The 25,910-nt window shown below is 42.7% G+C and overlaps 2 protein-coding genes across 2 annotated transcripts; both read right to left on the bottom strand.

Moving 5' to 3' along the window:
* Nucleotides 1–2,723: 2,723 nt before the first annotated feature.
* LOC125241204 lies at nucleotides 2,724–18,932 on the bottom strand. The gene is made up of 8 exons (XM_048149566.1): nucleotides 18,895–18,932; nucleotides 18,667–18,764; nucleotides 10,184–10,318; nucleotides 9,271–9,454; nucleotides 7,240–7,491; nucleotides 5,997–6,071; nucleotides 3,846–3,961; nucleotides 2,724–3,554 (listed from the first exon to the last, which is right to left on the bottom strand). Exons 3-8 carry the CDS (start codon nucleotides 10,232–10,234, stop codon nucleotides 3,432–3,434), a joined length of 801 nt encoding a protein of 266 aa, XP_048005523.1. The 5' UTR covers nucleotides 10,235–10,318; nucleotides 18,667–18,764; nucleotides 18,895–18,932; the 3' UTR covers nucleotides 2,724–3,431.
* On the bottom strand, nucleotides 12,448–17,634 carry LOC125240477. The gene has a single exon (XM_048148370.1). The coding sequence runs from the start codon at nucleotides 17,632–17,634 to the stop codon at nucleotides 12,448–12,450; it is 5,187 nt and encodes a 1,728-aa protein (XP_048004327.1).
* Nucleotides 18,933–25,910: the final 6,978 nt, after the last annotated feature.

The following is a 25,910-nucleotide window of genomic DNA, read 5'->3' as shown; positions in this document are numbered from 1 at the left end:
GGGTGAAAAGGGGTGATAATGTCAAAAAACCAATATGGGTATCGTTTTTATGGTTTATCGGGTCGCTGATCACGATAAATACAACGTTTTTAAAATCTGACGTGGCGGAAGTGAAATACCTTTTCCCCTGTTGTGGTGCAATGGGGTTTAAATATCGAAAATAGCCATATGGATTTCTTTTTTATGTTTACTTCTGGTTCAAGAGATTTCAAATTACACGTAAGTTCCTTAGAAGAGCACTAAGAAAGGATTTTTCAAAATTCACCGCCTAACATGATAATTTGACAGGGACAGGAACAGGGACGGGGCGGGGCGGGGCGGGACGGGACGAGACGGGAGGGGACGAGCCGGAACAGGGATAAGGGTAGGGATAGGGATAGGTATAGTAATAGGGATAGGGATAGGTATAGTATAGGGATAGGGATAGGGATAGGGATAGGGATAGGGATAGGGATAGGGATAGGGATAGGGATAGGGATAGGGATAGGGATAGGGATAGGGATAGGGATAGGGATAGGGATAGGGATAGGGATAGGGATAGGGATAGGGATAGGGATAGGGATAGGGATAGGGATAGGGATAGGGATAGGGATAGAAATAGGGATAGGGAGGGACGGGGACGGGGAATATATATGGTAAGCGTGTTCAGTGGATACATGTAGAAGTATAATGCCCCGCTGCACCTTAATCGAAATAATTGCGGACAAATGTACCTACATAGAAACCTACGGATCCAAATGAAAATCTTATTTTTTGTAAACGTTTGAATAAGAATTCTTTTATTACGCGGGCGAAGCCGCGGGTAAAAGCTAGTATTAGATAAAAGACATGGAGACAGTCCATTTTTGGCTTCACTTTTAAACGTGTTATTTTTATAGAACCAGCTTTCTGGGTTCTCTGGTGATTCTGTGTTTTAAACACATCTTTAAAATAAAAGTTTTACCTTATGTCAAAAAGGTATTTTATTTCAATAAAGGTATTTTGAAAATACCTATTTTGCATTTTGTATTTCAAATACCTTTTTGTAAAACTATTTTGTATTTTTATTTGAAATAGGTAAAATACATTGTACTACCTATTTTTTAACATCTCTGGTTCAGACTGTGAAGTGTCCAATATAATTTCGATATTAGCAAAAATGTCCCCTCCGGCAACCCCAACTTCATTTAGCTTTTACTCCTAAAAAATTAAAAGGGGTACAAATTATTTCAAGTAAGTACAAATTCAGTAGGTACCTATTGTGTACAGTCGCCATCAGATATATAAGAGCGCCCGAGGTACTCAAAAATATCCGAACACGCCTCTAACGCCTAGGCAATAGAGGCGTGTTCAGATATTTTTGAGTACCTCGGGCGCTGTTATATATCTGATGGCGACTGTACGTGTGTACTAAATCCAAAACAGAAAAAAAAACCAAAACGCAGTGGGGTTGCTGGAGACTCTGGAGATCATCACTAGACCCCGGATTGTTGTCGCGATGACGTCACAATAGGGTGATTTGGGGAGTAAATGGAACAGTATTAATTAATACGGATTGATTTAGATAAGATAAGAAATATCATATATTATAGTGTTGATGAATACGAAATTGGTACTTTTTAGGGTTCCGTAGTCAACTAGGAACCCTTATAGTTTCGCCATGTCTGTCTGTCCGTCCGTCCGTCCATCCGTCCGTCCGTCCGTCCGTCCATCCGTCCGCGGATAATCTCAGTAACCGTTAGCACTAGAAAGCTGAAATTTGTTACCAATATGTATATCAATCACGCCAACAAAGTGCAAAAAAATAAAATTAAAAAAAAATGTTTTATTAGGGTACCCCCCTACATGTAAAGTGGGGGCTGTTATTTTTTTTCATTCCAACCCCAACGTGTGATATATTGTTGGATAGGTATTTAAAAATGAATAAGGGTTTACTAAGATTGTTTTTTGATAATATTAATAGTTTCGGAAATAATCGCTCCTAAAGAAAAAAAAGTGCGTCCCCCCCCCCTCTAACTTTTGAACCATATATTTAAAAATTGTGAAAAAAATCACAAAAGTAGAACTTTATAAAGACTTTCTAGGAAAATTATTTTGGACTTGATAGGTTTAGTAGTTTTTGAGAAAAATAAGGAAAACTACGGAACCCTACACTGAGCGTGGCCCGACACGCTCTTGGCCGGTTTTTTTTTTATTAGTATATTAAATTGCCAGTTGATTAAAATATCGACGTTGATCTTTCGGTAACAGACTCTCCGTAACAGATCAATAGTTTTTCTAAATGACTTGCGGTTAGGCTACGTCTTCTAGTAAACAGTAGAAATTTAAGTTTTGCAGTTATATACCTACCAAAAAAATAATATTGATAAATTCACTGGGATTTTTTTATGACTATTAAAATTTAGGTATTTGGATGTACCGTAAATGAAATTATGTTTTTCTCTGGTGAAATGAATATACATTTTTATCTTATCTTATAATTTATGTATTATTTTGTTCTACCTGTCCATTTACTCCCCTATTGTGACGTCATCGCGACAACAATCCGGGGTCTAATCATCACATGAAAAATCGAAATAGCTGAGTCCCGGAAAACGCGAATATTCGAATTTCATACGTTTTTCATTCGTAGACTTTTCCTTTCTTCAATAGACTGAGCAAAATTGCATGTAACAAAGGTTCTATAAAACTTAATTTTCTTTTCTACATAAAAGTGAAACCAATTTTAGTCACGCACACTTTTTATTCATGAAATATTAAATATATACAGAAAGACACTGAAATTAATTTCAAACAACTATTTATTGATTATACCTACATACATATATTGACTAGCACTAAAAATGTATCAAAATGGCGCACATTGTAGAACTGGTACAAATAGAACGAACGAGTGAGATTTTCTATGTATTACAGTAACGATTAAGTAATATGATGGCTCATGACTCATGACCAAAGTTTTGTTCATTCCAGTCGTGCCAGTGAAGCGACATACTCTATGTATAAGTTAATGGGTACGGTCACGGACTTTAATAATTGTTGATCCACTTCTAGCTCATTTAATACTGAACTTTTCATAGTTAAGCATAGTTAAGCTATGACCAGTAATAATTCTTCTAACAAATTTTGCGCCGCGCGATTTGTCCTTGAGTAGCGCTCGCACGCGGCCCCAAAGCAGCGAGGTGCAGAGAGTACATGCGGAACCGGATGATGCCGGTCGCGTCAGTATGCGCCGCGCGCGCGACCTTGGCAGCGCCACGCAGCGCGGCCCGTACTGACGCGACCAGCATCATGCGAGAGAGCCAAATACCGATCGCGTCGCCGCTGCCGGAGATTAACTACTGAGTCGCCCTTATACTGTGGCTATGACGTGTCCAGTATAAAATGAGCTAGTAGTGGATCAACAATTAAAGTCCGTGACTATACCATTGATGGGGTACATGGCTGTGTGTTTAAGCTGGCGTAGCACTGTCCGATTCATTACTCTTCGATTCGTCATCGGCGAACGCCGTCGGTACGGTCACGCTTTCCTTGCTGAATTCTATATCTCGCGGAAGGTAGATGCCGAATCGATCCTGTAAGTTTACAAACCATTATATAAACAATAAGCAAGTAATTAACGCAACGCCCCGGCTAGCCCCCCTTCTGTAAGGATTTAACCTAAAACGTCATGAAAACGAGATTCGCACCGGCTAGCCTATCGAAATCTTTGCCAAAGTAGCTACTTACGAGCTTGATAATTCTCAGTGGACTGCAATATGTTGCAACTTCTAAAATGGAAACTAGAGTATTTTAAGTATTTTTAATAAATGTTCAGAAACATACAAATTTTGAAATGCTTCTGCAACTTCTCTATACCTACTCACCTTCGGGTACCTGTTGTAATGGTACTGTGGGTGGCACACGCACGGGCGTGGCGGTGGAATCTTGTAGCTGGGGTGTGAAGAAATTTGGCTCTTGGGGGTTGGCGGGGTCTCGTAACCTGTCGAAGTCAGTTTATTTGACGAACTATTGTACAAGTGTTCAGTTATTAAGCTTATCATATGTTTACCTTCTTGCTCTCTTATAATGATTGATTAATGAAAATCACAAAAAAACAACGACTCTTATTTCATCATTTCACCATACCCAGGAAATTTACCCCCAACATGCTGCAAAATATTTGTGTCGCTTAACTTCAAAAGTGGGTAAATCCATTCTGCTATAAGGTTGATTATATAAAAATATAATATGATCTGAAAGATAATTAACCTTATAGCAGAATGGATTTACCCACTGTTGAAGTTAAGCGACACATTTATAAATTACAGGTTATTTAATGGAAGCTGTCAAGAATTCAATAAACAAACTTTGATAGTATTAGTGATACAGTTTGCCTCGCTACACAGAGCCACCATTTTATTGATAAATCTGACTTGTTAAACTAGTGACATTTCCAGTGTTTGAAGAATATTGTATTGAGATATATATTCGTACTAGCTTTTGCTCGCGGCTTCGCTCGCGTTAGAAAGAGACAAAAAGTAGCCTATATCACTCTCCAGCCCTTCAACTATTTCCACCTAAAGAATCACGACGATTCGTCGTTCCGTTGTGCCGTGAAAGACGGACAAACAAATAGACACAAACACTTTCCCATTTATAATATTAGTATGGATTAATCTTAATCATAGGTACTCCCTGAGTACATACATTTCAGAAGTACGCCAACCGCATCCGCGTGACTTAGACAGTTATTTAAAGTTTGAAATTTCCTCCCACATTACTACAGACTACGCGAATAATTTAACTTGACTTAGATATTAGATGTATAAGTCAGGCCAGATTCTTGTTAAGACCCGGCCCGCTATTCGTAATGTGCCAAGTGAACTTAGGCGGCAGAGAACCGTAGATTTGCGTCAGGAATCCTATCACAGTAACTTAACGACGGCTGTTTTAAGATAGGTTCTATAACATGATACTTTGAATGATATAACGTTGGAAAGACAGTAAGTAATCAAGCATGTTGACTGCTGACTAGAGCCATCGTTTCAGATAACTTACCACATATAGATCAATTTTCGAAATAGTTGGCTTGGATACGCCAGTCCCCTTAGAGATCTCGTAATGAGCACAAATTGCAAATTGTGATGTATTGGGCAAAGGGAAACTGCCAGTGAGAACAAAAGACTCGGATTCAAATACCTCGCCTGCTCGTCCAACTACAGTATGTAACTCCTATCGTACAGCGTGCCCACCGCCTCGGGGGTCCATAATACGAGTTACCTAGAGATCCATAGGGACTACACGTCCTACGAGATCAGTGATCAACTCATTATACGTCACTGACACGCTGAGTGCTTTTGGAAGAACAACTCAATTACTCATGTGAGCGGCACTGAGTGCAAATAGCTTAACCGTAACTACTGAAATTGAGCGCACCGACTTCAACGATAGCTCGCATTGTGACGGACTTTCTATGGAACTCGAATAAACATTCTGTTTAGTAGAAAATACTTTTTACCGGTGCTTTAATTGTACATATTTACGTAGTGATTGTGTACCTAATATTGTGTGATTTAGACTAATGATTACTTGATTAGAGATAGATCAATATGTCGCCTTTATATTTTAGTCCATTACTCTCGGAATAAAATGTATAAAAAATAATTTGACATAATTAATTGAAAACTTTTTAATTGGGATATATATGTACGTTATAGTCCAATTTTTTTACCGATCTTCTTTAGCCAGAAGGTTCCAAAATGTTTTTCTTAGTTTTTAAGAAAACCGTTCATGATACAAAAAAGTGGAATTTGCTTTGAATCATATTATGTACATGCTTTACTCTTTAGTTTGGATACTGTCCCATGAAATTAATGTGTAACTTATGATACATATTTTATATTCATATCTCGTTAGAAAGCGCGGTAGTACATAGAGTGATGTACCTACATTGTTATGTTATGGAGAAAGAAAAACTCTTACTTAATTATGTATGTTAAATTATTTAGAGCCATATGTATAAACCCAAATTGTACCTTTAAAATTGTTTAAGCGACGTAACGTCCTCTTCAATTTCTTTCTCATCCTTCTCTCCCAGGCTAATTCGGCAGCTATAAAGAGAAGAAAAATACCTGAGCATTGAAGCACACTCAAAGGTTGCAGCAACCGCTGCAGGTACGGCGGAGTACCTACAGCGTATATTGGCAAGACAGTTTTTATATGTGTGTGATTTGACAGTGACAGCAGCCTCTCTTGTTTGCCTTGTCGCGCGCAAGTCCACGTATGAAGTCCCGCTTGATGTATGGACTCGCGCGCGACATGGCAAGTTGTGCTAAAAGGGCTGGTGGTTACTAGGGAATGCAAACCGGTTATAACCGTAACCGAAACAATCGGTTATAACCGGTTGTTGGACAAATTTTCATAACCGATTATTAGGAAACTCCGGTTATTATTTTATGTCTGAAACTCGATAAATTTGATGTTTTAGTGACCAGAAAATACTGCATTTTTGCCTGTAACTACCATTTTTGTCATTAGTGTACTTTAGTAACGAAAATAGAACATATTTTTTCCCTTATTTGGGAACGATTCTGATCGAATATCATATCACGAGAAAGGCCTTATTATAACTTTTACTAATTTGCGGGTTTTATTAAAGAAACACCTTCTTATTTTTACATTCTCTAATACTTTACCTTAAATTATGTTTTTTTTCGATTATTTGATTGAAAATTTACCACTTTTTGTTGGAAATAACCGTAACCGGTTATAACCGGTTTTCATTTTTTTCGAGCATAATTGAAACCATAACCGGTTATGAAATTTGGTCGGTTATTGCATTCCCTAGTGGTTACAGTGGCGCCAGTTAATATGCTACTCGTAAAATGTCATTTTGCCATAAATATTTTACTATATTGTACCAACCATAATTTCTATTTAGAAACGTATGAATAAATTATCCAGTCGTCGTATTTATAGATAAAGGAACGTTACAACAACAGGTCTAAAAGTTAGTCGAATATTCGACATTCAAACTACACTAGCCGAAAATTCTAAGAATGCTCCGAGTTTAGGGTTATGGTTTTGTGACGTTTCTGATTGAACTTTGATTTTAGACTAATTTCAACAATGGTTCGTTTGCTATTTTCTGGCACTACCACTTTGCCAAATATAAAGGCGATATTTTAAAAGAACTCATCGTGCCTTCATTATTTTAATTTCCGTCTGCGTGGTGATGAGACCTAACTACATATTTTTCCTCAACCAATCGTATCTTACCAATCCGTTCCTTTTCTATAATATTCAGTTCAAACATTCGGTAAGCGCAGTAAAACAGTTCCGCGATGTCTGCTCGGATTTCAATGACAGGAATCTCCATCGCCTCTTCGACGGCCCTAGACAGTTCGACGTAGGCGGTGTCGTAGCGGAGCGCCGACTCGTTCACCTGGCTGTAGACGGCCTTGTCCACCGTGTTCGATACCAGCTGGAGCATCACTTCGGACAGCGTTGGCTCCGGAGTCGGAATAGGCTCTGGAAATAACGCCATCATTATACAAAATCTATATACCTAACTCTGTCTGATCGGGATCTGTTTTGTATGGACTTCTACAGATACTGCAGAATTTTAGGGAACCCGTTGAGAATCGAGTTGTATCGACGCTACGCTGTATCGAGGAAACAATAATTATTTGTGGAAACAAAAATGAACTAAGTTAGTACCTACTTAAGATTGGTGGTTTAATGTGGCCCTATAAAGTATTTCTATATTTTAACCCCTCGAATGCCTGGTCCCGTATCCGTCACAGACATTACATAGATACATACATATAATCACGCCTGTATCCCATAAATGGGTAGACAGAGCACATGAACTACTAAACTTTAAGAAAAGGGGTTGACAGAAATCGAAATTGTGCCATTGCAGTGACAGGTTGCCAGCCTCTCGCCTACGCCACAATTTAACCCATATCCCACAGACATTTTGGACTTTAATTAACAAGTCAAAGGAACATCGGCGTTGACGGCGTTCCAGGGTACGTAGCCGAATGGCACAAACGCTCACGAAACGCTCACGAAACGAAACGCTCGTAGATATCTATCTCTATCGCTCTTCCATGGCGCGACAGAGCCCGACTACCTTTCGCGGCGTTTCGTTTTCGTTTCGCGTCGCAGAAATGTCATTCGGCTACAGCACCTGGGGTTAATCTGTTAGCGGTTTACAAAATACACCCATGTTTCAAATTTCATCAAAATGTACTAAAACATTAAAATTAAACATTAAAATGACAAAACTAGGTATACGGTTTCTATTTATTCCATTCTGTCCAATCAACTGACGTCGTAAAACCCTGTATCATACAATACTATTCCGTATAGCTATGTCAGCGATGAAATATATGCCTGGTCCTAAATTGTGGTCATGTTTTCAAACTGGCGTGCGTTTTTACGGCATCGTATTGGCCGACCTATTCGTTTTTTTTCCAAGTTCTCTAATTCACGACTACTTTTGTTACTAATTATTCGTTCTTTTTTGTCCGTGATCTATGTATGTACACGTTGAATACAAATATGTTTTCACCACACCAACTAGTAAACGCCCTCTTTGCTATTCGAAAACGGATAGCAAAATTGCATTTTATCCACAAGAGTGCAAAGTAATTTCATAAAAAATTTAACTTGATGTCTTACGCTGGCTGGTGGTATTTACCTATAAATGATGTACTTACCTATAAATGATGATTTTCAATCATGTTGAATAAATCGATGGATTTGATTTAGTTTGATGTTTTACACCTAGTTCCTATTTTGTTCGTGTAGGTGTGGTGAAAAATTTTGTGTTTCACACGCTTAAAGATTCCACTTTTTGAACCACTCGCTACGCTTGCGGTTCAATATGGGAATCTTTCACTTAATTCGCTTGCTCGGGTATCAATATTGGCAAGTGCGGTTAAACAACAACTCTGCCCCCTTGTAAAACAAATCATTATTTCTGTTTATCTTTTTTCTTAAATTGAAAGAAAAAAAGAACTTACTTACTTTTATTTGAAATAAAAATATAAAACACCAAACATAAAAGCAAGTAGGTAAAGCATAAACCTAGGATGCTGCTCAGCGTGACATACCACTCGTTTTCAGATCACCCATAGTTAAAACATGAAACTAAAAATGGATGAAACAGAATAGATAAGGAACAAACAATATAGAGGTAAACGAAAACGGATTTTAAATCTTGAAGGAGTAACGGATGGAACCGTTACCGTTACTCAAAATTAAACTGAGAATGTAAACCTACAAAGTAGGTATAGATACCTGGTGTAGGCAATGTAGTCTCTGAAGTCACTATGGAAATGAATGAAGAAGATAACGTGTTGGGAGTAGGCCTCATTGAGCTAGTAACATCCCAAAGAGAAGGAGAGTGTTTTGCGTGTATATTCTTCAAGTCCATTTCAAGGTCTTTATCTTCATAGGTAAACACAGGCTTTTCATGTAAATTCTGTAATTCAATTAACAAGAAATTAAAAGAATAACCTAACCACAAATTTTAAATTTTGAAAAACCCCCGACCGCGACAGAGTGCACCGATTTTCAACAAACATGGCTAAGAACACTCAACTAATTCAGCTTTTAAACAAAAAAAATGAAATCTAAATCGGTTCATCCGTTCCGGAGCTACGATGATACACAGACAGACAGACACGACAAACTCTCGTCGTCGTTTTTGCGTCGGGGGTTAAAAACTGGAATTCAGCATAACTAGTGACCGGTAACAGCGTAGCGTGATCAGTGATCACATTAAAATTGTGTAAACTGTCAGAGTATACATTCACCTCAATGATAATTCAGATTTTAAAAAACCTAATAATAAAATAAATCATTAAAAAATTATTGTTACTAGAGCCCCTAGCAACAATTCATGGGTCAAATTTACCTACTGGCAACTTTTATAAATACCTACGAAACTAGGGAACAAATCAAATTATTTATTAAATAGTTTATGATTTGTTCTTTTTTAAGTAGCCACACTACTATATATAAATTGCAACTTGAAATAGATATCAAACAAGAAAGAAAAAACGACAATGACCACTGGTGGCCGGGCCGGGAATCGAACCGGGGTCTTCAGGTTACGCGGCTAACCAGTGGGCCTTATCGTTTTTCCTTTCGTGTATGATATCTATTACAAGTTATAATTTTATAAATACGGTTAAGGTAAGTAAATTACTTGAGAGCCAGGTTCGGGGTGCCGGTCGATTTCGTCACAAATCTCGATCATCTTTGCTGCGGCGTCCTTGAGGTTCTCCCTTGCTTTCCCGGCGGTTACCAAATTGCCAAAATATGTCTCCAACAACAACCTTATCTGCAATTAGTCCAAATGTTTACTATTTATTTTACTTATTATAATATTCTTAGAACAAATTACTTTATCCTCATAGAAAATAATTTAATTTGTATTTTTTATTAGACACATTACAATTTTAACTATAAACTGAAGTAAATGTCATATACAAAGAAAAAGTGACCAAGGCCTCCAAGTGTTCAAAGCTGGATTCGAACCAGTGTCCTCCGTTATCACGACAGTTGCCTAAACCACCGTGTCCGAATGGCCGAGTGGTTTAGACATCCGTCGCGATAACGGAGGACGCTGGTTCGAATCCAGCTTTGAACGGAGGCCTTGGTCACTTTTTCTTTGTATATGTCATTTAATTCAGTTTATTACAATATTTCAGTAAAACCGAAAAGCATTTATAATTTCTCGAGTTCTGAAAGAGGCTGATTGTTATTCTACCAAGTGTGTAAGAAAGTGATACTTTACTGTCGAATTACTTGGACAGTAACATTTTGTTGGATTTTACGAACGGATTTTTTTAAAATGGATTTGCTGTTGGTAAGTACAACCTATTTGGAAAGAACAGGTTCACTGTCCGGTCCCACGCGCAACCATATATTTATAGAGATTTTTTTCTCCCTTCATTATAAGTTGGTATATACAGTCAACCAATTGGAACCCTAGGCCACTCTACAACCATATCAAAATGACAAGTAGTAGGATATTTCTTACAATCTAACTTATAACGTCACTATGACTTAGTTCTACAGTGGCCTAGGGTTCCAATTGGTTGACTGTACCTCCAATTAGTATTTACTCCGAAACGTTTTTTCTTCGTCATTCGTTTTTAGACACATGTGGGTTGGGTTACCTACATTTCCGCTTTGTTAAATTGTTTAACTCGGGTGAAAGGCATAATTAGAGGCTCGGACTATTAACCAACCCAGAGATATTCTGAGTTATGCTAAAAAAACTCGTGGGTTTTAAACATATGTATGTGACGTTATCTAGGTAAAGGGGCCTTAATGTCTGTGAGTGTTCGGCCCTAGATACGAATGAGATCGTACGTAGATATGTGGACTGTAGGTATCGAAAGGCGATCAGCTGTTTTCGCCGATCAGCTGATCGGGTCATAGGGGTGAGAGCAGGACGGGCAATAACACACTGCTTCCTTTCTTCTAGTTCCGGAGGGCTCGGGAGGGTTCCTTCTTCTGGCGCGGCTCGAACAAACTGACGCCGGAGCGCGATCGGGGCTCGGTTTTATAGCCGAATCCCGGCCGATCGCGCCCCCCGCGTGCATACCCTTCTAGCGCCTAGGCTGCGCGCGCATGCGCTCTCCCTAGCCCTTCAGAACTTGTCATTTATTTTAATAAACTTTATTACTACTACACTGATTTGTTTTATTTATTCTTATGCAATCTATTTTTCTTATTCTAATTTGAATCTTATAAGATTCTAGGTCGGGGCTCAGGCCGCCTAGGCGACCTGAGGCCCGCCTCTTAAATGAATGTAAGCAGAGATCAACCATTTATTTTCAGAATTACTTAAGCTAAGTTATCAATTAGTTTACAATTTTGAACTTATTTAAATGACGTCTCCTGCGTCGTTCACATTTCTCCCGCCGTCGCCGTGCGATCCTACTGGTAGAACGACGATCTTCTTGGTGGGCCGGCGCAGGACGTGACCGCGGCTCGTGGTGACGTCGACGACTCGTACTACTCCGTCCTTGCCTGGATACGTCTGTGTCACTCTCCCTCGCGGCCATGTGTTGCGTGGGAGGTTGTTATCGCACACTATGACGACGTCGCCGACGGCTGGTTCGACGCCCTCGCCGCGGGGCTCCCGCCGGTGTTGAAGTAGAGGGGCGTACTCGCGCACCCATCGGCGCCAGAAGGTGTCGGCCAGGTATTGGGCGCGCCTCCAGTGTTGCCGCGCGCTCTCATCGCTGACCTTGAAGTCTCCCGGGGCTGGGGAGTGGCAGTCTGGCCCGAGCAGGATCATGTTCGGAGTGAGCGCGGGCGGGTCCTCTGGGTCGGTCGCGACATAGGTCAAGGGTCGCGAGTTGACTGTAGCCTCGACCTCCGCCATCAGGGTGTGTAGTGTCTCATCGCTCGGGCATCGCTCGTGCAGCGTGGTCTTCAGGGCTTCCTTTACTGATCTCACCATTCTCTCCCACACACCGGCCATGAAGGGTGAGGAGGGGGTAGGAAACGCCAGTTGATGCGGCGAGCGTGGGCGGCCTCTCTCATGGCCTCCGTCAGCTCGCGGTTCGCTCCCTTGAAAGCGGTCCCGTTGTCGCTCCACAGCTCCGTGGGGCAGCCGCGGCGAGCGATGAACCGGCGCAGCGCGTTGATGGCCGAGTCGGTGGTTAGTGAGGCGGCCACCTCTAGATGTATGGCTCTTGACGTCATACAGGTAAACAGCGCGACATATCTCTTCTCTCGGTGTCGGCCGACGGTCACTTCAAGCGGGCCGAAGTAGTCAAGCCCCGTGTATGTGAAGGGCCTCAGGTGATGCCCCAGCCGGGCGGCAGGTAGGTCCCCTGTAGGCGGGCCGGCGGGCTTCGCCTTGCGTAGTCGACACTCGGGGCAGCGCGCGATCACCTTTTTCACTGCAGGTCTTATCTTCGGTATGTATACACGTTGGCGAAGCTCGTTGACGACGGTTTCGGTGCCCCCGTGGTGTAGCCGTTCGTGCACGTGGGAAACATATAGATATGTGTAGTGATGTTTACCACACAGCACTATGGGGTGCACGGCGTCTTCGCTTATGTCGTCGGCGGCCGCTATTCTGCCGCGTTGTCGTATGATGTCGTCTTCGTCGAGATACACGCTCAGCTTGGCTAGCCGGTCGTCCTTGTTCGGCGCGAGGCCCTCGGCTATGCGCTTTCTCTCTCTTGCATAGCTATCTTCCTGCGAGGTTCGCACGAGTACTTTCTCGGCCGCGAGTAGGTATCTGGCTTCTAGTATTATGTATTTTCTCCTCCGGCTATTCTCGACCGTCTTGGGTACGACGGGAGCGCGCTTGTCTCGTTTTCCCCAGGTGCTATCGCCGTCCTTGTTTGCGCGCGTCCTTTTCCTTCGCGCCGCGGCGATGCACTGTGTCGCGGGTGAAGCGCGACTTTTCTGTCGTTCGCGCAAGAGGTCAATGAACTGCAGCACCCGTGCGGCCGTGCGTAATAGGCTTGTCCACTTCGAGAAGTTTTCGATGGCGGGCACGGCCGCGCGGCTTTTTCTCGGCGGCGCGACGGAGCAGCAGACTTCTTTTTCTTCCCCTGTTGGCTCGATTTTCATCTTGTTTTCTTGCGGCCAGGCCTCCTCCGGTTCGTATAGGAAGGCCGGCCCGGTGAACCATCTGTGTCGGGTGTCGAAGTCGCTCGGCGCGGCGCGTGTCGCGTCGTCGGCCACGTTGTGTGCTGACGGTACCCATCGCCATTCGTCTTTTTTCGTGTAATCTTCGATTTCGGCCAGGCGGTGCGCGACGAATGACTTGTAAGTGCGGGGTTCTGAGCGTATCCATGCTAGGGCCGTGCGCGCGTCACTCCAGTATGTTCTATTGTCGATCTCGAAGTCGTGCTCGTTCCCGACGGCCTCGGCGAGTCGCACGCCCAGGACGGCCGCTTGGAGCTCAAGTCTAGGTATTGAGACGAGGCGCGTGGGCGTGACTCTGCTCTTGGCGGCGGCTAGAGCGACCTTTGTTGTGCCGTCAGCTCGGGTCATGCGCCAGTACACAGCGGCGGCGTAGGCTTCTTCACTCGCATCGACGAAGGTATGTAGCTCGTACTTGGGCGCGGGCGCGGTATCGTAGCATCTAGGTATCGATAGGTCACCTAGGTCGCGCAGATGTTGCAGCCAATTTCCCCAGCGTTCACGCAGCTCTTCTGGTATTTCTTCGTCCCAGGCCGTAGTGTAGCGCCACGTGTCTTGCATGATCCTCTTCGCGGGCGTCGTCACTGGTGAGATGAGGCCCAGCGGGTCGAATATTGACATGATGATGCTGAGGGCTTCTCTTTTCGTAGGGGGGCGTTGACCTTTGATCACTTCTGGCGGCGCTCGTCTCGTATTGAGTTTGAAACGAATGCTATCCTCTCGCGTGTCCCACAGTAGGCCGAGTGTTTTCTCTATCTCGCTCCCGCCGATAGAGACGGTGACGCCCTCTCGCTCTTTCTTGCCGATGACCTCGGGTTCGTTCGTAGCCCAGCCGCGCAGCTCGAAGCGAGCTTTCATGTGTACGTGGTTCACTTCGCTCGACACTCTCTTCGCCTCTTCTATGCTGGGGAAGCTCTGCAGGTAGTCATCCATATAATGATTTCGCTCGATCGCCCGCGCGGCCTCTGGGTGGCGGGCCGCGTGCTCGCGTGCGTTCCTATTCTTTATATACAGCGCCGTGCAGGGGGATGAAGAGGCGCCGAAGATGACTGATGTCATGCGATATTCTGTCGGGCCGCCTTCGCGTCGATCGCCTCGCCACAGGAAGCGCAGCGCGTCGCGGTCCTCTTCTCTTATTTTTATTTGCATAAACATTTCCTTTATGTCCGCTGATACCGCCACGCCGTATTGACGGAAGCGCATGATAACGCCGGGCAGCGACTGCAGGAGATCGGGGCCCGCGAGAAGCATGTCGTTGAGGCTGCGGCCGTGTGAGGTGGCCGCGGCGTCGTGGACTAACCTTATCTTCGGCTTCTCCGGGTTGCGCACTGCGAAGTGGGGCAGGTACCAGGTTTTCCCGCTGCTCGGTGTCGGCGCGAGCTCGGCGTAGGCGGACACAAGCAGGTTGTCAACTCGTTCGGTGTACTGCTTCTTCAAGTCCGCGTCGCGATCCAGCTTCTTCTCTAGTGTGTGTAGGCGTTTGAGGGCGTCGGCGCGGTTGTCAGGTATGTTGATGTCTTCCTGTCGCCACAGCAGGCCGGTCTCGAAGCGCCCGTCGGGGAGGCGTCGACTTTTCTCTTCTAGCGTTTTCAAGGCTTGCTGTTCGGGATCACTACGGGGCTTCCTCGGCTCGATCGAGAGTGATTCGAGCGCAAAGAAGTTCTTCATCTCGTTCTCGATGTTCCCGCCGGGCTGTATGCGCGTAAGGTGTGCGCAGCAGTGGGCTACGGGTATCGCTTGTGAGTGGCGACAACCGTGTAGTACCCAACCTAGTAGCGTTTTAGATGCTACTGGCTGATCGCGCCGTCCTTTTTTCAACTTGCGCGACACAACGAGTTCCCAGTTGTCTTGTCCGAGCAGTATTCCCGGTGTAGCGTCTTCATATGTCAACAGGTGCTTGATATCCCGCAGATGTTCACAGTCGTCTATCTCTCGCTCGCTGATCGTTTGAGTGGTGAAGTCAAGGCGCCCGACTGTATGCGCGTTCGTCACTAGCTGCTCGTCCCCTCCGTGTTTGTTGCGTATGCGGACATCCACTCTCTTGCTCTTCTCGTACGCCATCTCGTTCCCGCCCACGCCTTGGACCCACATAGGTTCGGTGGGCCCGTCAAGGTTGAGGGCGGCGGCGATCGCAGAGTCGATGATAGTCACTGTACTGCCTTCGTCTAGGAGCGCGAACGTAGCCACTTCCGTGTGCGGCCCCCGGAGTAGTACTGGCGCCATCTTGAGGTAGGCGCGGCTCGCCCGGGTCGCGGCGTGTACGGTTTGCTTGACGGCTATGGCCACGACCTCGTCGGACTTGCGGGGCTGCGTCGGCTCGTTCGAGGCGGCGACGGTGTCTGTCGGGGCCTTCTCGTGGTGAAGCAGCTTGTGGTGACGCATAGCGCAGCCTTGATGACCGCAGGGCTTGGCTCGGCAGACGAAGCGGCGATGTTTGCTGACGAGGCACCGATAGCACATATTGTGTTTCTTCGCTATTTCCCACCGCTCGTTCGTGCCCAGCTTAGTGAATTGCGGGCACGTCGGCAGTTGATGGGCGGACTGGTCACACACTGGACAGGGTAACTTTTCTTCTTTTGTTTTCTTCACTTCGGCGACGGCTACGCAGGTACGCTCGGGCTTCTTTTTCGTGGCTCGTGCTTCCTTGGGCTCCGCTATGGTCTCGGGCGGGGCATAGGGCGTGCACTTGTCGGCTTCGTTGTTGAGGAAGTCGGCTATCTTCTTAAGTTCCGGCGTGTCTTCATCACTCGCGGCGTAGTCGTACCACTTACTTTTTAATATGGGCGTTAACTTTTCTACTATAGACCTCAGTAACTCGGGGTTGTGAAGATACTGAGGCTTCTTCAATATCTCGATCGTTGTCACGGCGTTGGCGATACGTCCGGCGAACGTGCACAGGTCGCGCGGGCTCTCGGCTAGTCGTGGCAAGGCCTTTATTCTCTCCATCTCGTTCAGGAGTAGTGCGTCGGGCCTCCCGTAGCGGCGTTCCAGGGCCTTGATGATATCGTCTGGACGCGGCTGGCTGATGAGGAGTGCACTGACGGCTTCTAGGGCGGCGCCTTTGAGGCTCTTTCTTATGCGAGCGACGTTTTCACTGTTCGCGAAACTAGGCGCCGACTCGTTGTAAGCGGCTTTGAACTGTAACCACTCCGCGCACTGTCCACTGAACGACGGCAGGTCTGGCAGGTACTTCCTGTTCGATCTGTTTGCTTGTAGGGCGTCGGTCAGGGCTGCTGCGAGTGACGTCACATCCATTGTCTGCTTGTGGTGCCGCGCGCGGTGCGCAGGGGGGCGCGCGGCGTGGTGTTCGACCGCGTCTTGAATCGGGCGGTCGAACCAATCGGCTAATCTCTGGGGGCCGAGGTCTTCCTCTTCTTGTTCGGAGTCTTCACCCGACGAGGAGAGGTTTCTTCTTTCTTCTCTGATTTTTGCCAGCGTAGCTTGGGCTTCGATGCGCTTGAGCTCCAGCTCGGCTAACTTCTCCTTGGCCTCTAGCTCCGCGAGGAGCCTCTTGCTGGAGGCCTTGGATCGGTGTGACCGAGCGGGCTTAGCGCACCTCTTCGTGCCGAGCGGTGGAGGCATCAGCTGTTTTTCGACGATCGTGGCTATGGTGCTGGCGGCGGGCGTGGCTCTGATACCAGAGGTGTCGGCGGGCGTGGCGGCGACGGCGGCATCCTCGGGCGTGACCTCTTCTTGGGCCGCGCTTGTACCCTCCGTGGTTGCTCCTGATTCCGTCGTTGCTTCTGTGTCCGCCGTGGTTCCCGTGCCAGTCGTGGTGCCCGTGGCGTCGGTGTCGGACGTGGCGGTAGTGCCGTCCGTCGCGGTAGTGCCGTCCGTCGCGGACGTGCCGTCCGTCGCGGACGTCCCAGCGGTCGCGGACGTCCCAGCGGTAGCGGACGTGTTATCGGTGTTCGTATTAGTGCCGCCGCTGCCAGATGATTCCTCCCGAGCTCCGTTTCTGCTTCTAGTTATTGCCATCCTGCCCTTTTTCTTCTTGCTTCAGAGATCCGGCTCGAAGGACCAAACAATGTGAGTGTTCGGCCCTAGATACGAATGAGATCGTACGTAGATATGTGGACTGTAGGTATCGAAAGGCGATCAGCTGTTTTCGCCGATCAGCTGATCGGGTCATAGGGGTGAGAGCAGGACGGGCAATAACACACTGCTTCCTTTCTTTATTACGATGGCGCTTATAAGACGTCCCGCGGCGTCAACCATTTATTTGTACAATTAGTTTACGAACAAAATGACGCTCATAACGCCGTAAGCGCCATCGACAATAAGGTCTCTTTACCCAGATAATGCGTACAGTCACCTGCAATAGCATGTTACTCTTTGAAGGCCGCAAAAAAGATGGCTATAAAAATAAGATTATCTCAGATATAATTGCGATCTTCAGGTAACTATACAGGCAGGTAGCATAGTAATAGGTATCTGGATGTACAATAAATAGACACACACTGTCTCGGGCGCAGACTGCATAAGATGCTATGTCAGTTACCTACACCGGTTACACGAGAGCCGAGGGCGATAGTTGACGTCTGACATTGATATGCTTGTTTGTGAGATCGAGCCAGTGTTAAGGTGTTAACTGATAAAGGCAGGTCTTACACCTACGTATAAAGGTGCGACCACACCGCTGCTTAAAAAACGGTGACGGTACGGAATCGCAGTGACGCATCGTATTCGTACCGTTTTTACCGCATGCTCCACAGACCGCTGCTCAAAATACGCAGACGGTCGGGAATCGCAGTGACGCATCGTATCCGTACCGTTTTTACCGCATGCTTCCCACACCGCTGCTTAAAAAACGGCGACGTTACGGGAACGCACGACGTGTCCCATACAAAAGTCACTGCGTTTCCGTACCGGCTGCGTATTTTGAGCAGCGGTGTGGGGAGCATGCGGTAAAAACGGTACGGATACGATGCGTCACTGCGATTCCGTACCGTCACCGTTTTTTTTAAGCAGCGGTGTGGTCGCACCTTATTAATTAAATCATGTACCAACCTTGGGATTCTGTGAAAGGAAAGCCTCTTGCTCCAGTTGCAGGGTCCTGCCGAGCCTGGCAAGAGCTTCACGCTGACATGGAGTAGTCGCTTCCAAATCTGCTTCATAAAATCCACTTGTCATATCGGGAACACCCATACCTCTCAAATTCTTAATAAACGGCATGTTGTCAAGAGTAAATTTGTAAATAAAATTCTAATCTATAAGTAATAAGAAAAATCCACGTACTTCGAATCGAAATTGAAATTAAATTGTTTCAAATCCTCACTTGTACATTTTGTTTTGTCACGTTGACAGGCATAAATAATAGTGACAGTCTATGGTAGTCTATATTTCAAAACAAACGACGCTCAAATTACTCACAGATAGTCACGTTTTTTTAGGGCCGATATAGACCACCGATGAATACAATACACCGTTTATTACAAACAACGAACATTGAATCACTGAGGAGGCACACTCAAAGGTTATGGACAGATGGCGCCACCCTATTAATCCATACCAAGTCCAATACATGAGAGCGAGATGATTTTTTTTTCTCTCTCTCACATATTAATGACAGTAACATGCCAAGACACTTGCACAGGCGCCGCCTGGCGGGATAAAATGTCAGTGTGCCTCCTCATTACAAGAACTATTGTAAAAGTAATGCCCATAGCCCATGGTAGCGACACATCCAAGCCTTAAGACATACAGAGTAAGTCCGTTTTCACATTGTCCGATCCGATATCGAATGTCGGAAGGATTTCAATGGAAAAAATCCAATATGGCGCCTGTAAAGTATCTGAACAAAGAGGATCGAGTATTATAGAGAGTTACTGTCAAAGTAAAATGTCTAATTACATGGTAGCTACAGTGTGCATAGACTGCCATCTCTCAACACATGAACAAGCTTAAATCCTCAGTTTTGACAATTTGGTCCATATTGTTAAACAGTTGTTAAAGCTTGATATGTGTTAAAATGTCAAATATTAATATTAGCGTCATCTAGCCTTTGTGGAACGCCCAAAATTGTAACGCCATCTAGGCCACCGTACCTTTTTCTCTAGGGCTTTGAGGTACGTTTTTTTCTTAGACTTTATCCGTTAATATGGAGTTACTTATCGTCGCGTCACTCGGCTGCCCTAAGCAGAAATCAAGTATCTGCTTTTTGCCAAATTTTACAGTAGAGCGAAAAAACGATTTTGTTTTATTTTTCCTGATTATATGCTTATTAATTAATTGATAGCCTTTTAAACAGACGAACTTTATTATACTAGATATCATTAATAGTGTACTATAATTTTTTTTCCAAAATGATTAGCACAATCATTTTAAAATACAAAAACAGCTTTCTGCGTAGAATGCGATAAAAAATTTTTAAAGCTTTTCTACAAGAAAGCAAGTATCTTGAACTGTTTTCATTTAGCTTTGGTAGGCTTGTTATTTTTAACTGTATCTAAAACAAAAACTACATAACGGATTTTCATGCGGTTTTCACCAATAAATAAAATGATTCTGCGGAAAGGTTTTGGTATATAACTTGTTGAGATCTTGTTTGAATTGGTTGAAATATGTCAATTTTTGCTAATCAAGTCGGACAAAATTCTGCTGGCTGAGAGCTTTAATCGAAAACGCTGCCCAAACTGTTTGAGCTGTATCAAAACAATGTATCGCGAAATTGTGTATCTTTCATAGACATACAAAAAAGTCCGTAATAGCATATGTCTATCTTTTAAGGATAAATTACTATAACCATTTTTATGATAGCCCCGTGCGCAGCCGGGGCGGGCCGCTAGTATATGTATACAATGTATACATTTTAGATAGATGCCTTTAATGTAGTGTATGTCATGCTTGTGTAAATTAGGTTTTAATATAAATGCAATATTGGAGTAATACACGGAAAAGAAGCTCTGGTTGTGTTTGAATGCTTTATCTGTCACGAAGAGTTCAAAAATACTCCTGAAACTTAATCAAGTACTTACGTTGTAGGAGACTATTTATAGTATTTTATGCAACAGGTGTTTAAAGGAGGTCAAAAAAGACGAGTGGCGTGGGTAACAATTTGAGGCGAAGCCGAAAATTGTTATTAAGACGCCACGAGTATTTTTTGACTCAGTTAAACACCGTTGCATACAATACTTTTTCTACGACCATGCACATACTTTTGAATAGTTTTCTAGAATAACTTTCGTGAAATTCGCACTGTTTCCTACAAGTATTTTGACTTGTCCTCTGCAATGTTTCTGCACTCACTAGGGTGTGCAAACCGGTTAACCGGTTAACCGAAAAACCGGTTAACCGAGACTTTTTGGCCTCTGTTAAAAACCGGTTTTTATAGTCTCTAACCGGTTAATAACCGAAACTGTATTTATTTCTCAAAATTTGGAAAATTTGGCATAAAAAGGTTCAAAAATACGTAATTATTTAATGTTTTGTAATAATAAAGATTTATTCATTACTTTTCATTGACAACATTATTATCTGTAATGATTTTATTTTAAAAATTAGTCCCGAGTCTAACTCAATTAACCTCTTACAACGACATAAGCACAGGTATTTATTTGGTTTTCGTATGTGATAGTATGAAAGTACATCCGTTTATTACGACTCCGATTTTAACGACCAGCCGCCTTTCACGACACATTTTACACAGAATCCGTCCGTCAAGTCCGGTTGCAACGACGAGCGACAACGTTTTTAGTTTTACTAGTAAATTGAGGAAACAAAGCTACTTCCACCCGAGCACGGCCCCCTGTCTTGCCTACAACAAGTAGCAAGATTACATTGTGGCCATGTAACTTTTAGGAGCTTTTAAAATTTTAACGATTTGTTCGCCTCGGGTCCAATCTTATAAGCTAAATAGAACCCAATTTGTATTTTTCGATTGCGTATAAACTAGCTTTACCTACAAATGATGAGCAAGCACGCATACTAAAAATGACTTTTTCTAACTAAACAAGTCACAATAAAATAAGGTATTAAATTAATACTATGATAATAATACCCTGTAAATAAACCTATTGATTGAAATGTTTTAGTAATAGAGATGTAGATATTACTTTTAATTAAAAGAAATGAAATTCGTTTTGTACGACATTCGGTTAGTACGACGTAATATCAGCGGTCCCTTGAGCGTCGTTGTAACCGGCGTCTACGCCGTCTACCGTATATTTCAAACTATATTTTTTAAAAGAAAGGTAAAATGGAGATCTTGGTTTTCTTACATCAATTGCTTGTATTGCTAGGGGCTCTGGTAGCTGTAAACCTTTGCGACATGCCTGTATTCCTATTTTGAATTAGCCGGAATTATTGTAAACAAAGGTGTGGCCGGTGCTATAAAAAAATTGCACCATTCGAGGTATTAAAATTGCCGATATTTTACAAGTTTATTAAAAATCTTTACATATTCCATTACCTAAATAATGACTCTGTTTAAACGAAAATAAATTTTAACACAAAACGTTTTGGTATATTTATTGAAATTAAAAAGCCGTTTCTGAGGGGTAGTTTATTTATTGCACTGGTATCACTGTGTAAATGTACCTGGGCGACCAAATAGCGGGCCGCTAAACATTATTTTTCAGCAACTTTCGAGACTAGGTGGTAGTGAATTTTAACGGCTAATTAAAACGGTCCTCAACTCGTATTTGAAGAAGGTTTTAATTAGCCTGTGCATAATAAGCTGATTATAAATTTAATTATTGGTTTTTGTATCTGATATGACAAAAGTTCGACAATTTTGGACTGATTTTTATTTTGGCTTGCGTGGGATCATAACATAATATAACAGTCATCGTGTTCGATCGATTCACGATTTTAAATGTGTACTTAATAAATTACTGGTTGAAAGTTATTTGTTTTCCGGTCGGCCCTTACTTAGAGAACCCCTGACTTGAGCTGCACGTGTTACTTTGACAGTGACAGCAGTTTGTTTACGTTTATTCCGTTCAATTCGTAATGGGAATATAGAAAACGCAAAACTGACGAATCACATTCAAACCACAAAAGCCTTTTTTAGCAATTTCCGCATTTTACAAAATTCCCAAAAACTGGATAAAAATGATCTGCATCGTGCAAGTAATACCTGCTACGATGTCATCAACATCAGAATTCTTAAAGGTAATGGTAATTATTGCGTAGTACGGCCATTTACTAAAAATCCTCAAAACCGGTTAATAACCGGTTAACCGGTTTTGAAGGAAAAGTCTCGGTTATTAACCGGTTTTTTAAGTTAACCGGTTTTTGCATACCCTAGCACTCACCCTGTCGCTCGCACTCCCCCGCGCCGCCGCCCGCCCCCGGCCGGCGCCCCGCGGCCCGCTATATCCCTTAACGGCTACCTAACAATGCTGTAAGAGCTATATATACTATATCGTATGCGTGGGTACGCGGGGCGCCGGCCGGGGGCGGGCATCTTTTATATAGGGTTTTAATTTAACGATCTATGCACGACACGGTAAATGACGAATAACAACACGGGAGTAGAAAAAATAATAAAAAAACCTCGAAAGCGATTTCCCGTGGAACGCAGAATATTAATCAAGTACCTACAGTAGGTAGGTGCCTAAATACTCGAAGACAGAAAAAAATAATGAAAGTTATAGTTTTCCTTAATTATAATAATAGGAAACTTGACTGTAGTTAAAATAAAATATTTTATACCATGCACGAAATAAAGCATCAGAATTATGAGATAAACATGGACATCAGTTATTTTTAAATCCAATTTATATTTAATAAGCCAGGTAGAAATATAATATATGTATAAAGTTACGGAGTTGACCGTGACGTCACTCAATTCAATGTCATATAAATTCCATATTAGCAAGTCTTTCAAATTCGTTTTGACAGTTCTTAAAAAGAAGCTGATTTGACTACGAGGCTAGTAGCCTATTTATCAACTAACCAACATGCAATAATTATGTAATTGTATGTTCGTTATATGTATTTTCGTATTTTGTATAAAAGAAGTTACATATTAAATAAGACAAGTTCCTTGTGCTTTTACTGTTTACATCTGGTTGTTTTTTAATACTAAGACAATTTCTACCCGAAACCCAAATTAATACATGTATTAGTAATTACAAGCTTTTGACATCATAACAAAATGATAGACGCCGAAGTCAAGTAACTTCGCAATGAATATCAATAGTTCTACGCTGAAGTCAAGTAACTTATCAATAAATATCAATATTTCTACGCTGAAGTCAAGTAACTTCGCAATCAATATCAATATTTCAACTCTGAAGTCAAGTAACTTAGCCATCTAATATGAATTGCAAGTATCTTTCGCAAGATACTCGATTTCAAGATAGAAATAGGGTAGATACTTGAATTTAGCGTAGAATACCCCGTTAAAAAAAGATACTTGAATTTTTTAAAGTTCTGTATTTTGAAAAATATACATTATAAAAATTTCAAAAAAATACTAAAAGATGTATTTTGAAAAAATGAATCGAATGATGTAAAAAACCATTTTTTGGAAAATTTTGAGATACTTGATTTCTGCGTAGGGCAGCCGCACTACTTTAAAAAAAACTTGTATCTTCCTTCGTCTATCAATGAAAAGAAAATTGTAGTATGTATGGAATGCATGTAGACTTACTGCGTTTTAACTTTGAGGAACAGCGTGAGATACGAGATTTTTTAAAAGTAGTGACGATATGTCTTTGATCTGACATATCGGATCGGATATTGAAAAAACGCACCAATACTTAAGGTGCAGGGTTTGTATGGTTAAAGTTAGGATCGTAGTAAATGGAAATCCGTGATCTCTGCCTACCCCTCTGGGTAACAGGCGTGATTGTATTAGATAGCAGAATACTAATATTGTAGATTTTAATATAGCAGAATTGTATAAAGTATACATTATATTTCACCGAATTAGTAATAGCATACTGCTAATGCTGTAATAACTGCTGCCGCTTTCAGAGGCAGCTTCCGGTTCTCTGCCTCTCGCTGCTGGAATATAATTCCACCCCCAGTATTTGTTCGATCACCAGCTTAACCAAGAAACCTGCGCACTTGACACGAGTTGCCTGTAGTTAATACTCTCTATACTCACTCAATGTTTATGTTCCGTCGGCCTGGGAATTGAATCGACAACTTGCAATCCTTATAGATAGTTGTTCAATTAGTTTATATTTGGTAAAGTTTTGTAATCCTTTTTCATTTTCACGTTCAACTCTCTGTATCTGTTGTGTCATTTAGTTCATGTAACGTCCGGTTGGCGCTAGTACACGAGCGCTTAATGTCATGCCACGCTATATCCGAACGGACCGATTCAGGTTCGGTCGCGATCAAAACGTAAAGTCCGTCTAGCCATGTTTTTATTCTTGTCATGTTTTTTTGTTTTTTAAATTTATGCTTTTGTTCCTTATGTTTCTTCTTTTGTATGTTACCTTCCGTGATTTTTCTCACTTAATGTTCTCACCGGAAGACCAGCGCTGGAAGTCGCCAGCAATATGCTGAGGTGAGGCCAAGAACCTTATATACATAGTATGTATATAAGATTCTTGGGTGAGGCCATTTCGTGGCACTTTATTACTTTTCTATGTCAGTGTAAAATTGTTTATTATCTGTTTGCTTTCGAATAAAAAATATTCTATTCTATTCTATTCTATTCTATTCTATTCTAATATCATCAACTTTAATATTGCAGCAATTTGTGTCGCATAATACGCATGTTGCTGACTGTAATTTTGCACCGAATAGACGTACATTAGGTTAGAACCCCCATCCAGACAAAATACTCACACGACACAGACATCGTATATGTCACAGAGTTGGTTTAGGTGCGACGACGAGCGAAGCGAGGAGGAGCGTGTTAGTTTGACAGTGAGTAAACCAGAAAACCCTTTTTAAAGTAAAAACTAAAAAGAAATAAAACATAAGTGACATTATTCTGCACATCAACATTATGCTAATGTATTATTCTGCCTAAGAGAATTGTGCGAAATGACAGAATGCCAAGTCAATAGAATGCGACCCAATTTTCGACAAAACACTTAATCGATTATACGACTATTATACAATTTACTATTATGCCATTGTATTACTCTGCTTTAAATAATTCTGCAAAATGACAGTATGTCAAAAAACGTATGCAAAAAGTCATTCTGCGAAAAGAGGATTCTGCCAAGCGTTGTTATGCAAAGGTAAAATATGACAAAAAAAAATATGCAAGATACCTAATGGTAATATTGGTAATCCTTTGAAGTTAAGCGACACAAGTATTAAGTAGCTTGCATACCCGCCAA

This window comes from Leguminivora glycinivorella, chromosome Z (genome assembly GCF_023078275.1).
Source record: "Leguminivora glycinivorella isolate SPB_JAAS2020 chromosome Z, LegGlyc_1.1, whole genome shotgun sequence".
Classification (NCBI taxonomy): Eukaryota; Metazoa; Arthropoda; class Insecta; order Lepidoptera; family Tortricidae; genus Leguminivora; species Leguminivora glycinivorella.
This window is presented reverse-complemented; position numbering and strand designations above follow the sequence as displayed.